This window comes from Malaclemys terrapin, chromosome 3, assembly GCF_027887155.1.
Source record: "Malaclemys terrapin pileata isolate rMalTer1 chromosome 3, rMalTer1.hap1, whole genome shotgun sequence".
NCBI classification, from domain to species: Eukaryota; Metazoa; Chordata; order Testudines; family Emydidae; genus Malaclemys; species Malaclemys terrapin.
Window position 1 is genome coordinate 25,169,840 of NC_071507.1, and position 15,597 is coordinate 25,185,436.

The window sequence follows — 15,597 nt, forward strand, 5'->3', positions numbered from 1 at the left end:
AAAATGGCTCCGTTTAGTCTGGAGACGAGAAGACTGAGAGGGGACATAATACTTTTCAAATATGTAAAAGTTGGTTTTAGTGAGGACAGTGAAAAATTGTTCTTGTTGCTTCTTGTCCTAACCTCAGAGGTTAAGGGGATTAAATTGCAGCAAGTGGAGTTTAGGTTGGAAGTTAGGAGAAAATTCCTGTCAGGGTAGTTAAACCCTGGAATAAATTGCCTAGGGAAGTTGTGGATTCTGTCATTGGTGGTTTTTAAGAGCAGGTTAGATAAGCGCCTGTCAGGGATGGTCTAGATAATACTTAGTCTTGCCTGGAGTGCAGGAGATTGGACTTCTTGATGTCCTTCCAGTCCTACACTTTTATGATTAAATACTGTGTACCCTCCAACGGCTCAGAATACCACTCCTCCCATGCCACCCCACATTTCATGGTAGGCAACGCTATAAATGAGAGAGACAGACAACATTGCTCCTGATCAACTACTCACAACAAGAAGGCCCCAAGCTCTTCAGCAATGCCATGGATGATTCCCTTCACTATTTGAAGGACTCTGGAGTAACCCTCTAATCCCTAGACATCAGTGCCCCTGCAACTAAGAGAAAATTCATCAGGTCACAGCCAAACCGTCTCACCCAGTCCAGTACGAAACCTTTCAAAGAATCATACAACCATCCAAGAAGAGGCCTGGATTCAACAAGAAGGGCCCATCATCTGCTGTCCTCTTTCAGTAAGCAACTTGTAACTATCTGTTTTGACCGTTCATTTGAAGGTCATGAGTTCTTCCATCATCTGGGTCATATGTTGCACCGCCCTCCTGCTACACTCCTCCCCGCACCTCCCCCAGCGATATCTTGAAAAAGGGAAGACTTTCTCGGGAGAACATCACATTAGACAGATGCTATAAATCATTACATTACATCAGGCTACACCATTCTCTTCAGATCCATCCTCCTCCACTCCCCTTCCTTTCCCTTTTCAGGGACCCTTCTCACAAGGGTCTCCTAACGCAGGAGTTACAATCCCTCCTTCTGGAGGTGATCAGACTAGTTCCCCATCTTTCATCAGGAAAGGGTTCTACTCCAGGTACTTCTTGGTACCCAAGAGGAAAGGAGGATGGAGACCAATCCTGGACCTCAGGACTCTGAACACATTCATTCTATCATAGAGGTTCAGAATGGTAACCATAGCAACAATAATACTATGTTATATCGGGACTGGTTTGTGGCCCTTGACATTCAGAATGTGTATTTTCATATTGCAATGCATCCAGCTCACTGATGTGTACTTCAGTTTGTCATTGGCTCTGTGGATGAGGGGAAAGCAGTGGATGTGTTATTCCTTGACTTTAGCAAAGCTTTTGATACGGTCTCCCACAGTATTCTTGCCGCCAAGTTAAAGAAGTATGGGCTGGATGAATGGACTGTAAGGTGGATAGAAAGCTGGCTAGATCATCGGGCTCAACGGGTAGTGATCAATGGCTCCATGTCTAGTTGGCAGCCGGTTTCAAGCGGAGTGCCCCAAGGGTCGGTCCTGGGGCCGGTTTTGTTTAATATCTTTATTAATGATCTGGAGGATGGTGTGGACTGCACTCTCAGCAAGTTTGCAGATGACACTAAACTAGGAGGCGTGGTAGATACACTAGAGGGTAGGGATCGGATACAGAGGGACCTAGACAAATTAGAGGATTGGGCCAAAAAAAACCTGATGAGGTTCAACAAGGACAAGTGCAGAGTCCTGCACTTAGGACGGAAGAATCCCATGCACTGCTACAGACTAGGGACCGAATGGCTAGGTAGCAGTTCTGCAGAAAAGGACCTCGGGGTCACAGTGGACGAGAAGCTGGATATGAGTCAACAGTGTGCTCTTGTTGCCAAGAAGGCTAACGGCATTTTGGGCTGTATAAGTAGGGGCATTGCCAGCAGATCGAGGGACGTGATCGTTCCCCTTTATTCGACATTGGTGAGGCCTCATCTGGAATACTGTGTCCAGTTTTGGGCCCCACACTACAAGAAGGATGTGGAAAAATTGGAAAGAGTCCAGCGGAGGGCAACAAAAATGATTAGGGGTCTGGAGCACATGACTTATGAGGAGAGGCTGAGGGAACTGGGATTGTTTAGTCTCCAGAAGAGAAGAATGAGGGGGGATTTGATAGCAGCCTTCAACTACCTGAAGGGGGGTTCCAAAGAGGATGGAGCTCGGCTGTTCTCAGTGGTGGCAGACGACAGAACAAGGAGCAATGGTCTCAAGTTGCAGTGGGGGAGGTCCAGGTTGGATATCAGGAAAAACTATTTCACTAGGAGGGTGGTGAAACACTGGAATGCGTTACCTAGGGAGGTGGTGGAGTCTCCTTCCTGGGAGGTTTTTAAGGCCCGGCTTGACAAAGCCCTGGCTGGGATGATTTAGCTGGGAATTGGTCTTGCTTTGAGCAGGGGGTTGGACTAGATGACCTCTTGAGGTCCCTTCCAACTCTGATATTCTATGATTCTATGATTGGCAGCGACCACTATCAGTATTGAGTGTTTCCCCTTGGCCTTTCAGCTGTGCCAAGACCTTTACAAAGGTCCTCTTGGTCATTGCATTCTCCCATCTGGACGAATGGCTTCTCAAAGGTCGTTCCTTCCCCAAGGTACAATCAGCAATCACCAAGGACCTAGTACTCTTCCATTCTTTGGGGCTGTTACCCCAAAAAATAGATTTTGGGACCCCCCTCTAAAAACCTCCCTAATACCCCGTTGGTCTGTTCTTCCGAAAGTATGAGTTTCCAGGGTTGTTAAGGAAACACCAAGGACACAGATATAACTTTCCAATAAGGTGATTGACACCCGAGGTATATTTTCCAAAACAAAGTGTCTTCTTATTAAAGTAATGAATCCTTACCGTATATACTCGTTCATTAGGTCGTTCGTTTATAAGCTGACCCCCCAAAATGGATAGGTAAAAATAGCAAAAACTGTATGACCCTTTTCATAAGCTGACCCTATATTTCAGGGGTTGGAAAACTTTGAATCCCGGCCCGTCAGCGTAAAGCAGTGGCGAGTGGGGACATTTTGTTTACTTGGAGCGTCTGCAGGCATGGAGCCCCTCAGCTCCCTGTGGCCGCGGTTTGCCGTTCCCAGCCAATGGAAGCTGTGGGAAGTGGCGCCACTTCCTGCAACTCCCATTGGCTGGGAACGGCGAACTGTGGCCACAGAGAGCTGAGGGGCTCCATGCCTGCAGACGCTCCAGGTAAACAAAACGACAATGTATTAGATATTCAATTCAATGATTCCATAGAACGAGGTCAGCAACCTTTCAGAAGTGGTGTGCCAAGTCTTCATTTATTCGCAGTAATTTTAAGGTTTTGTGTGCCAATAATATATTTTACATTTACAGGGGCCGGTGGATGGAACCCCAGACTGGCAGAAGGCTGAGCAGACTGGCGGCTGGGACCCCTGACCGGCAGCAGGCTGAGCGGGGCTGGCGGCTGGGACCCCAGCTGGCAGCAGACTGAGCCACCCAGCCTGCTGCCGGTCTGGGGTTCTGTCTGCCGGCCCCTGCCAGCCGGGGTCTCTGCCGCCAGCCCCATTCAGCCCACTGCCGGCCCGGGGTTCCATCCATTCAGACCGGCAGTGGGCTGAGCGGGGCCAGTGGCAGGGACACCAGGCTGGCAGCAGCATGCCACAGTAAATCAGCTTGTGTACTGCCTTTGGCACGCATGCCATGGATTGCCAACCACTGCCATAGAGTTTAAAATCATCAAATTTTGGAGTAGACCTATTTATAAGCTGACCCCTGCTCTTTGATGTCTCATTTTTTTACCAAAAATATTCGGCTTATGAACAAGTTTATACGGTAATCTAAAAATTGAAATCAGACACAAATCCCTAATTGTAAATTAGAGCATTTAAACTGCAGTAGCATACAATTTAAATTATTCTAAGCAAAGCAGTTTGCTACAAATGGCCAATTTGTAACAAATTGCAGACAGTTCTTAAATTATACGCTAAATTTTACGTAAGTTGCAATTAACTATTTCATGCATTCTTATTAACGCACACACATATTTCAAGCATACACATTAAATACTATGCTAGACTACACTAAAAATTATATTTAAAAGCTGGCAGACTTACTCTATAAATCCTTTGATATCCTTTAATTGCTGTTACTGCTTTACTCTATAAATCCTTTGATATCCTTTAATTGCTGTTACTTTTTATAAACGTTTTGGAATTCTTTAATTGTGGTTGCTGCTCAGTTCTGGTTAGTCAGCTTCATTTTGTTCTGGTCTTCTTCTCTGTCTCTACACTAGGCCTTGTCTACGCTATAGGGAAAAGTCGATCTGAGCTATGCAATTTGTCATATGTCAATAGCATAACTCAAGTCCACATAGCTTAGATCTACTTACCGCGGGGGCCACACTACGTGATGTCGACGGGAGACGCTCTCCCGTTGACTCCCTTACTCTTCTCGATCCAGTGGAGTACAGGAGTCGATGGGAGAGTGATTTGCGGTCGATTTAGCGGGTCTTCACTAGAGCCACTAAATCAACTGCCAGTGCTTCGATCGCTGTGTCGATCCCCCGGTAAGTGCAGACAAGCCCAGTTTCTGATAATTCTTTAGCAGCTCTCCTTGCTGGTTTCTAATTTCTTCATCTGTCTTCCCCCGACTGCTTTCTTCGCAGGCTCCTGACTGACTGCCAGCACAGTCTTTTTATACAGTTCTAATACACATTACCTCATCTTCCTCTATCAGAAGAGGCAGCCCCAAATTGGCCTAAGTCAGTTCAGGCTGAGGCAGCTTGACCTTTCTGTCACCCCTTTTGTTCTGTACATACTTACTGTTGCTGTTTACTTCAGAGTTATGATTCTGCTGACCCATTCACCTACTGGGCCTTTCGCCCGAGCGCCATCCTGGCACTCCTGAACATTCTGCCAATTAACTGAACTTATCATCCTGTGTTAGTACTGCGCCTGCTCAAGATCTGCAGCTTTCATCTTAGAGTGGAGTAGCTCCTGCTTATTCAGAATACAGATCAAGCAGACAAAATGGAGGCTGGAGAATTTCTCTAGTAATAGGGCAGCTGAACTTGCCTGAGTCCCTCTCTCCACTTGCCTCTGACAGGAAACCTCCTGTCCCAAGAATTGGGGACAATGACTCATCCCAGTCTCTCCATGTTACATCTCAAGCCCTGGGTCCTCGATGGCTCTCAGGTGTAGAAATGGATTGTTCTTTTTAAATACAGAATGTGCTGTTGAATAGTAGGAAACCCTCTGCAAGAAAGACTTGCCTGCAAAAGTGGAAGCAATTTTAGTCCTGCTACAGCAGGCATCATCTCATAGTAGAGTACCTGCTGAGTTTAAAAACCTTGGGTTTGTCACTGAGCTCCATCGAAGTCCACCTGGCTGCTAGTTTAGCTTTTCAGTATTCTCATGCCCTATTACTTCAAGGTTTATTAAGGGTTTAACCAAACTTTTTCCTCATACCAGAGGTCCTGCTCCGTGTTGGGACCTTTAGCTTAATTCTCAACTAGAGAAAATACCCTTCCTCATTTGTCCTTCAAAACCTCCTTTGTCGTAGTCATCACTTTGACTAGAAAGGTTAGGGGAATTGGGAGCCCCTGTGGCAGATCCAGCCTGCCCAGTATTTTTACTGGGACATGGTGACTCTACATGCCCATTCCTGCTTCCTGCCCAAGGTGTCGTCGGACTTCCACATCAACCAGGATGTTCAGTTGCAAATCTTCCACTCCAGACCTCATGTTTCAAAGGAAGACCTAGTCTTCACACTATAGGCTTAAGAAGAGCCCTCACATTCTACCTCAAAAGAACTAGGCCCTTCAGAGCCTCTCCTAGTCTTTTTTTGTCTCTTTCACATATAGGACAATGGGAGCATGTTTTCACCCAAAGACGATCAAAATGGGTCTCAGGGTGCATTTTGGCATGTTATGAAGCTTTTTAAGTGCGCGCGCACGCACACACCCGAGGGCGACTGCCCAGGCAACTTCGGTTTCTCTGACTAAAAACATACAGACTGCTGCAGACATTTGTAAAGCTGCCACCTGGTTGTGCTTGCATACTTTTTCCCAGCACTGTGCTATCAGATGTGCTTCCAGGGCAGATGCAGCCTTTGATGGATCTGTTCTTGAATCAGTACTAGATTTAGTTTGGGCACTCTTCAGAAGTCCCTTAAAGCGGAGCACTGATAGGAACAACAACTTGAAGGAGGAGTGGTTACTTACTTGTACAGTAACTGGAGTTCTTCAAGATGTTTTGTTCCTGTGGGTGTTCTTCTACCTGCCTTCCATCCCCTCTACTTCGGAGTCCTTGCCTCTGGCCAGATTTCGTGATGGAGAAGGAACAGGAAGTCCACCCTCTCCTATATGCCCTTCGATCAGAGCACAAGGCTATATAGGGTACTGGTGCAGAACCCATGAACCAAAAATCTCTAATTGAAAGTGCACAGGCATGCATGTACCTAAAGTGGAGCACTCATAGGGACAAAATACCTTTAAGAACTCTGGTTACTGTACCAATAAGTAACCTCTCCTGTGTGGAGTGTTTTCATGTTAATACTTATGACAACCATTTGTTTTGTTCTCTAAATTCTAAGCAAAAATATTTTTTTATTCTAGTCAGTAAATAAAATGTTAATATGCTTTTGAGAACAAGATTGGAACTAGAAACTTCTTCAATTGCCAATTTGGTTAATTTTCTCCAAAAGATGCTGTTGATTGGAAGTTTCATGTTTGCAGGGTGAATTAGACTCATTTCTATATTCTTACCAAACACTCCTGATTGGCCAGATTTACCTTTGCTTGACCTACTTAGCCTGGTCCTATATTTAGGACATTGATTCCATTCCCCCTTCTTTGGAAGATGCCTTTCAGCAGCTGTTTAGTTTAAATTCAGCTATTTTCTGGGTTGCAGTGTGGGTGTGCAACATAGTGTAAAGTGACTTTTTCAAAGGGGGTGTAGGTTTGTGAAAAACCTGTATAATTGATGTATATTAAAATGTTTGTCCTTCAGCTAAAGAGAGTGAAGACAAAGAGAATCTCCCAAAAAGGACTTCAGCTGGTGGATTCAAATTCACTTTTTCCCACTCTGCCAGTGCAGCTAATGGAGCAAATAGTACAAACAAATCTGTAGCAGCTCAGACATCACCAGCAAGTTCTAATGGTTCCTCTTCAAAGAACACAAACTTGACTACAGCGGTAACAACCGCTAAGGTGAGAGAACTTGCATTTGTAAAAGCAGACATTACCTACTCCAGAAACAGTAAGAGTATGAGTTTTCATCTTTCTAACACGTTAATGAAACCATACTGATTTGTACTGTGTTAAGTCCTGTATTGTGTGACAATAGAAACAAGACTGAGGGCAGTCTGTCTTTGATGGACTAGTTAAGTATAAAATATTTCAAGTCCAGTCACATTTTACTAATTTTTGGAGAGCGTAAAAACACTTTCTTTTAGCAATTCCAAGCTCTTGTAGATTTTACAAACTAGTCACCAATCTTGCATTTCCAGCTGACATGAGGGGCTCAAATTCCCAAGTATTAAACAAGCTGTTAGTCATGGCAGGAGTCTTAAGTTATTGAGATAACCAGATTTCCTTTATCTCAACGGAAACATTTTTCTTACTGTTTTCTGAGATGTGGCATTAACAAGACACTCTGTTTCCTCTGAACTGTCTATATCGATGGAACCAGTTATGGAATTCATGCTAATGCCTTTAAGCAGACAGAGGACTTGGTTGGTACTTAGTTGAAGACTCATATTACAGTGAGAGACCAGTGGTTAATCTCTAGTCAACTTACTACCTTATCCCCAAGCTCTTGCTGCAAATAGTAGTGTCCTTTTCACCAGTTTCACTTAGGTGGAGGAAGAGGAGTATTTTTAAAATGGGAACTCATCAGACCCTCAGCCTAGAGGATAAATCACTGTTTATATGGCTTTTAAAAAGGGAGAAGTATAAATTGGATTGAAGGGTGAGAAGGGGATCCTCAGGTCTCTAAGAAGGAAATAATGGACACTCATAAAAGATAATAGGATTAAAGATTTTTAAATAGTGTGAGACCGTTTAAATTCACAGTGGAAAACCAGTTTTCAATACTAGTATTTTCCTTGATTTTATACAGAAAACATAATCTTACCTTGATACATTGCAAGATTTACATTATAGGTCAGCCTGGGTCCAAGTACCTCATTGGTGACAACTTTTCTCAACAAATGAGTGTTAGACATCTTATCATTTTCTGTTTCATATGCCCAGACACTCTGTAAGCTTTTTTTTTTATTGTAATTGGAAGTCTGTAAACCTACTGCATGCCATCCTAATACACTAATCTTCTGAAGCTTTGTCCTAGACAGCTGATCAAGGGGGATCTGGTATTTTCATTACAGCTGTGCATTTCTGGGAGATGAATTTTTTCAAATGTGAGGTTTTCTTTCTTTAAAATCAGCAGGGAAGTCTAGTTGGCCTAGTGGATTATCCAGATGATGAAGAGGAAGAGGAAGAAGAGGAGACATCCCCAAGGAAAAGACCTCGTCTTGGTTCATAAAAACATTGAAATAAATGTATATTATGAGGTCTTAAATGCTGCAACTGATCGAAGAGCTAAAGAGTCTGAATCAGAAAGCTTTCTCCCTTGAATATATAAGATAATACAAGGAGTAGCAAAAGAAACTCAGTATATCAGTGAGAAAGGTTTAGTTCTGCAAACATCAGGCTTCCAAGGAACTTAATCTCTTTCTAGTAAAATAAGGAGTCTGCCATTCAGTTGGGAGGGGTGGGGGGAGGGTTAGTAATCAGAACCTGGATGACAGCTTCTCAGCAAGGAAAGTCTCAGGTTTGGGGAGGGTACTGGGAGGGAGGAAGGTGTGGTTAACAACTTTTAATATTGCAGGGTTTCTCCAGTGTGTAACAGACCTAGAAAAAAAATGTAAAGCTTCAGTTGTAAACCCAGTAATCTTAATTTTGTAATGGTGCTGTCCATTTTGTTCTTTTAGCAATTGCCTCTTTTTTAAAAAAAATGAAGGGAAAATAATTCTATTTCCATAAAAATAAATTCAGATTTTGGGACCATTAGTTGCAAATTTAATAAAATGTCTGACAAATGGAGTGGGGAGCTTCTGGAATAACAGTGCATGTTGAGTTGTAAAAAACATGAACTTTTCAACTCACATTTTGAAGAGGAGAGGAAAAAAAGCAAGCTGGATAATGGACAGTTCAGTTAATTTGATTGTTTTTTTAAATTGGATATCCAGCAATATCTATGCCAAGGATTGGTAGCTTCCAAAAAGATCTCCAGAAACTGCTAGCATCAATAAACTAGTACTTTAAACTACACACTAAGTACAGCTAGCAGTTTTTCAGGTGATAGAAGATACTGAATTGAGTCACTTTCTGTTTTATTAGTGAAGCTCTCGTCCTTGAGCAGCAGGTGCGTTTTTGCATTTGTAGGTTTAAATTGTGTAATTGAGGTGGTAATAAGAAACACTAACAAAGGTTTTGAAAAGTGGCATTTAACACCCAGAAGCCATTTTGGACCAAGATGGAATTATTACTAACAATATACCCGTCTGTTTGAGGCAGAATCAATATTCAGCATCTGAACCTGGGTGTAATACGAAAGCTGCTTTTTAAAGAGTAAAAGCACATTCCATGAACGTAAACTAATTGCAACCAAAAAAAAAAAAAAAACAGGTAAATTGATGGAGGTAAACCGTTTAAGAGGTTTTATTTTCAAAGAGCAGCAAGTGAACTGTAAATATTTTAATGTTAGTTGCCCCTATATGATCTGAGATCATGCTGAAGTGAGGGGGAAAAAACCCCACCAAACTACAATTAATGTGTCAGAGATGCTAAACTATGAAACCAGCTGCAAACCACCACATAGATCACTCTTGTAATATGTGTTATGGGTCCATTTCTCCTGGAATAGTTTAAACTGAAACAGGTTTACCTGTTTTGGAGATTTTGTAGTTAATTTTAATTTTAGCTATTGTTTGGAAAATATGGACTGTCTGTGTAGATATGAAGTATAGTTTTTTCCATAAAACAGAAGTTTATTTTGTATTAAAATACCACAGTACTTGTTTTACACCATTTGTATACATGTGGTGATATAAATGCTGAACTGTAACATTCAGGAATTAAAATGTGACCCTGTAATTCCATAATTATTGCTTTTGTTTGGTTTGTTGTACATGGTAAGTTAACTCATAATTTTGGAACGTGGCGATTTTAAAGTATTCTTTAATAAGACAAACTATTCATGCAGTTTTAAAAAAAAATTATATACCACTAGATCAAATACCAACCAGAATGCAGGAGTTCTTATCAACCAGTAAGCTAGATACAAAACATTCTGATGGATGACAGTTAATGCGGGTGGATCTGAGGGAATTATTGTTGCCCCTTATGGGCTCCAGGCAATCAAGAATGTGGCCTCTCCTCTTAGCCTCCAACTCAAAGGCAGTGAGTAGGGAAGCTGGTTCAAGTGTGATTGGAATATCATCATCATGTGCTTGCTCTCCAGATCTCAATTTTCTTTTTTCCAGACAAGTCGTGTCTCTCCATGCTTAAAGATGACAATTTCCTACAAATTTATAGTTATTACTAAGAAGGCTCCAAAGTGATGCAGAGTGTGCCTTTCCCCTTCAGAGGCTGAAAACATCACCTGACCGCAATCCAATTTTTTTCTAATAAAAATTACCCTAAACAAAGTTCTTTGATTTAAAAAGTGTTGATTTTTCATTTTTTTTCCCCCTGTAACTTTTCCTTTCTGAAGAACTGCCAAGAGCTTTAAGGATACATTCAGACCAGCTCATGAGCCTTTATTCTATAGCAAATATGTGAATGTTGTGAATTTTTATAGTTACTCTAGAAGAATAAAACTATACGAAGAGACATTTGAGGTCACCTTAAGGTCTGAACATTTTTATCAAACTTTTTAAACCCCCTTTGGAGTGTGACATATGGAGCTCCCACTCACTGGCTAGCATCCAGGGTCACCTGCCTCAGGCAAAGATTCCTTTATCTATGACTTATTATATGCTGTCTGCATTCTGCTAGGGGACAGATACATTCTAATGCCTGGGGCCCCTCCACTACAGATTTAAAAAAAAAAAAAATTACATCTGCCAACATGTATCAGTTATAAATACTATTTTAATAAAAAGTTACATGAAATTTTGATTGGTTGGGTGGTTTTTTACTCAGTTATTGCGCCAATCAAACATTGTTAGTGATGAAACCTTACAGATTACAGCCTCTTTGCTGAGATAAATGTTCTAAGCAGGATTTATGACCAGACAGTAGTGAATTGTAGTGAACAAAATGGCAAAAAATTGTTTTCAAAATTTTGAATTATGGGACTAGCTCATAAGTGCTTTCACATTTTATTTAACCAAGACAACAAATGTTTACTTTTAAAAGTTGTACTTTGCCACAAAACACAGGCTTAGTTACTGTTAAATTGGCCCAAAAGATTTATAAAAACAATGGAATCTAGTGTTAGTATGAAGTTTGTTTCTCATGACTTCAGAAGCTTCATCTTCATTTCCTGTGTCTCAAACAAAACTCTCAAGATGGTGTTTCCCTGTTTAGACTTTATCATATTTGACACTTGAAAGGGGTAATGTTTCTTTGACAGACTAATAAAAGGAAAAGAACCAAGTTCTGTATTTTTATCTCTGTTAGAGAACTGGTTTAAGAATTCTGTAGATGGTGTTTTCCAAGCTATGAACATTTCTAGTATGTGTTTTGAAAAAAGGAAGTAGCCATCGACATGTAGAGGTGTTTGAATTTTTTATATATTAAATAGAACAAAGGTGTAATTTTAAATAAGTGGCTATGGCAAAGCTTTTAAAAAAAACAGGTGCCTAAAGGTAGGATCCTAAGTCCTTACTGCACAAGGGCAATGTGGTTCATGGCTAGGGTTCCTAGGTGTTATGGTAATAAAATACATCATAATTATTAGGTGCTACCTAAATAGGTAGCCTGATTTTCTAAAGTGCTATGCATCTAGCAGATGCCAGAGAAGTCAGCACTTCAGAAAAACTTGGCCCACTGGGTTAGTGTGTGAAATCAAGTTTTTACTACTGTGGATGCAATTTAGTTTTAAATATTATGTATATGAATAAATGAGTTGCTCATGTCTTGTGGAAAATCAACAGTATACTGTGTTTGAAAGCAAGCAGTTTATGGTTAAATAATTTATTCTAAAAGAGATTCAATTCTTGTCCACAAGTATTTTTACAATGAGATTCTTGAAACTTAGCGCTTGTTAATAACTTCTTCTTTAAGTTTTGCTGCAAGCATTCTCCTCTTTAGCAGTAGTCTTTGCTTCTCCTCTTCTGACATTTCCTAAAAACAAAATTAAAATTATTACATTACAGTATAACCTCTCTGACTGCATAGAAAATTCTGACTTCCAATAATATAAAGTTTCAGTAGATTTTTAAGTCAATTCAGACCATAAACAATAAAGAGAGATTTTTTCTCTAGAACTCAGAATTAAATAATATTGAAATGGAAATTACTTGCAAAAATTGCAATCTTGGCAGCTTCCCAAAGCTCAGGATGGCTGATAACAATGGTATAGGTTCGATAGACCTAGACAAATTGGAGGTTTGGGCCAAAAGAAATCGGCTGAGGTTCAACAAGGACGAGTGCACTTAGGCCGGAAGACTCCCATACACTGCTACAGGCTGGGGACCAACTGGCTAAGCAGCAGTTCTGCAGAAAAGGACCTGGGGATTACAGTGGATGAGAAGCTGAATATGAGTCAGCAGCGTGCCCCTGTTCCCAAGAAGACTAACAGCATATTGGGCTGCATTAGTAGGAGCATTGCTAGCAGATTGAGGAAAATGATTATTCCCCTCTATTCGACACTGGTGAGGCCACATCTGGGGTATTGTGCCCAGTTTTGGGGCCCCCACTACAGAAAGGATGTGGAGAAGTTGGAGAGAGTCTAGCAGAGGGCAATGAAAATAAGGGGGCTGGGGTACATGACTTACAAAGAGTGGCTGAGGGAATTGGGCTTGTTTAGAGAAGAGTGAGGAGGGAGTTGCTAGTAGCCTTCAACTACCTGAAGGGGGGTTCCAAAGAGGATGGAGCTTGGCTGTTCTCAGCGGTGGCAGATGACAGAACAAGAAGCAATGGTCTCAAGTTGCGGTGGGGGAGGTCTAGGTTGGATATCAGGAAAAACCATTTCACTAATGGAATGGTGAAGCACTGGAATGGGTTACCTAGGGAGGTGGTGAATCTCCATCCTTAGAGGTTTTTAAGGCCCAGCTTGACAAAGCCCTGGCTGGGATGATTTAGTTGGGGTTGGTCCTGCTTTGAGCAGGGCGTTAGACTAGATGACCTCCTGAGGGATCTTCCAACTCTAATCTTCTATGATACTTGCTGTAATTTACACCTGGGGACAACACACTGTCCAAGCACAAAGGAGAGCATGATGTACCCCATGTTCCTCAGCCAGATCCTAACACATACTAGTTTTGTGACCAACATAATTTGTATAGCTTAGTGGCATTTAAAGGTGAATTACAAAGCAATGATAAAAATTCTTTAGTACACATCTGCAGATATCTTCTTACATTACCAGAATATGGGATCTTATGGTACTGAAATAATTTGTAAGCTGTTTTGCACCTCCCTCAAGTCAACTTGGAAACTCCAGCTTTGCTGAAGCTATCCCATTGTACAGCATTAAATGCTAATTCACTGTAACCAGTGTTGATGTCAACATGATCCATTGTGTGATATCTTCAAACAGGAGGAGTCTGGGGTGGGGGGGACTTGAAGGCTAACACATGTTTGTAGTAGCTCAAGCAGCTATTTAGTGGGGCTTTCTGGCACATAGCTGTGTACTTAACTCAATATTTACTCTTTTAAGACAATGATAGTGATAACATTCCATATTAAGCTCTGAAGAAAGTAACTCCCTCTTCCCCATAAATCACAATAATCATTAATAGTGTAAACATTCAGCGTACTCGCTTCCTTCCTCTGAAGTATTTGGTGTTGATTACCGTTGGAGGCTTAGCATCAAACGAGCTGGACCCTGAATATTAGTGATTCTGACCTTGCCATGCTGTGGTACCTGATCCCTCAAACCCATTATACTCTATCAAATATATAAAAGTATTTTAACAGTTTGGGGAGAAGGATTCTGTTTCCCTGAGCATGTATGGCTCTGCCCTCCCCTTACTGTAATGTAATAATCCTCCTGGAGGAGGCCTAGATTTCCTTTGAAGTCAGTCAGCGCTGCTCCTTAACTCTTTAGAGGGGCAGAGCTGAGAGACAAGGCAATCCAATCTTCCAAATATATCACGTCAGTGCAGATCAAATCTTCCATTTGTATGACAAATGTCAATATACTAAACCCTAAAGATGAACTAACAGAAAAGTAGGTTGGAAATGTTTTTTCTGACTTTAATTTTTGACCAAATTTCCTCTATATATTTTGGGACTGATCCTGGCACCTGGCTCCAATACCCTTTTTTTATTCCAGTTTCTTGTTCTGGTAGGGTATGTCTAGCAAGAGGGAGGGAAAGCAAGGCATCAGGACCCTTGTTCAGTAACCACTTAGATAGAGGAAATGCTTCCATTTTATTCTGGGTCTACCTATAAATTCCTTAGCTTACTTCTTGAAACCTTCCCACGCTGAGCTCATCTCCACCTCCCTGTATCTGAGTCATTGCCTGGAGTATTGTATAATCCTAAATTAGATTCTATTGTAACACTGCAAGGATATTATCTTTGAGTTTTCTCAAAGAACTACACAGACTTACAGTGCTTGCTGTTGTCTTGGAGGATGGGGTCCACACCAGGTTCACTAGAACCTGTCACCAGTTCCAATTAGAGGAAAAAAGTTTTCCTGCTTTCTGCTCTTCAGGGGTTGTGTTTCCAAAAAGTTAGAGAAACAAATGGGGCAGATTGCTTTCAAATGGTCTTCTATTGACAAACTTAGAAATACAGCACACACTGACCAATACTATGGTCCTAGCTTAGGAATAAACATGGTTATGGATTCTTTAACTCCCACCAATATGTCTAATCAAGCAGCTGTACAGAGAGTACTGAATTCCATCTTGTTTATTGAACTGTGAGCATCAATGCTTACATGTAAGGGAGACATGCTGTTTTGATGTCAGGCATCATTGGTCTCATCAGATTAACTTCTCTGTCCTACTTTTAGGAGTTTTCGAAACTTTATCCTTAAGTCTCTGCTGAATCACACTGCAGTGATTTCCTTCTTTCAACCATCCTTACACTACTAAATAACTCAGGTTGTGTGCATTCAAGTGGGACACAGATCTCTTTTTGCAAGGCAACTTCTAGTATCTGATTATGACAGGATGAAGTAAATGTCTTAGAAATATAGGAATTGCTGTACCAGAACGGACATGTGGTCCTTTTAGGCCAGTTTCCTGTCTGAAAATGGCCATTAACAGTTGCTGCAGAAGACAAAAGCTAATGCAATATATTAGCACCTACACTGCAATAAAAAAGCCTTGTTTGGCCCATGCCACTTGACTCAGGCTCTCAGGGTTTGGGCTAAGGGGTGTCTAACTGCAGTGTAGATATACTCTAAGTGTGCTAC

The 15,597-nt window shown here is 41.4% G+C and overlaps 2 protein-coding genes across 8 annotated transcripts in view; one reads left to right on the plus strand and one right to left on the minus strand.

Moving 5' to 3' along the window:
* The window catches only part of PPP4R3B (protein phosphatase 4 regulatory subunit 3B), a 121,385-nt gene that overhangs the window by 60,897 nt on the left and 44,891 nt on the right, over positions 1 to 15,597 (plus strand). For 2 of the 7 annotated variants that reach the window (XM_054023280.1, XM_054023282.1), the window contains exons 15-16: positions 7,009 to 7,208; positions 8,446 to 11,180. The exons of 1 other annotated variant lie outside the window; for it this stretch is intronic. In XM_054023280.1, the coding sequence (XP_053879255.1) occupies positions 7,009 to 7,208; positions 8,446 to 8,541 (296 nt within the window). In that variant the 3' untranslated portion in view covers positions 8,542 to 11,180. Of the gene's footprint in view, positions 1 to 7,008; positions 7,209 to 8,442; positions 11,181 to 15,597 lie in introns of those variants that run through there. 4 more of the 7 variants (XM_054023279.1, XM_054023281.1, XR_008444432.1 and 1 more) reach the window with 4 other exon arrangements.
* Positions 11,368 to 15,597, minus strand: part of CFAP36 (cilia and flagella associated protein 36) — a 132,248-nt gene continuing 128,018 nt past the window's right edge. Inside the window, exon 10 of the mRNA XM_054023286.1 lies at positions 11,368 to 12,350. Within this exon, the coding sequence (XP_053879261.1) occupies positions 12,261 to 12,350 (90 nt within the window). The 3' untranslated portion in view covers positions 11,368 to 12,260. The remainder of the gene's footprint in view (positions 12,351 to 15,597) is intronic.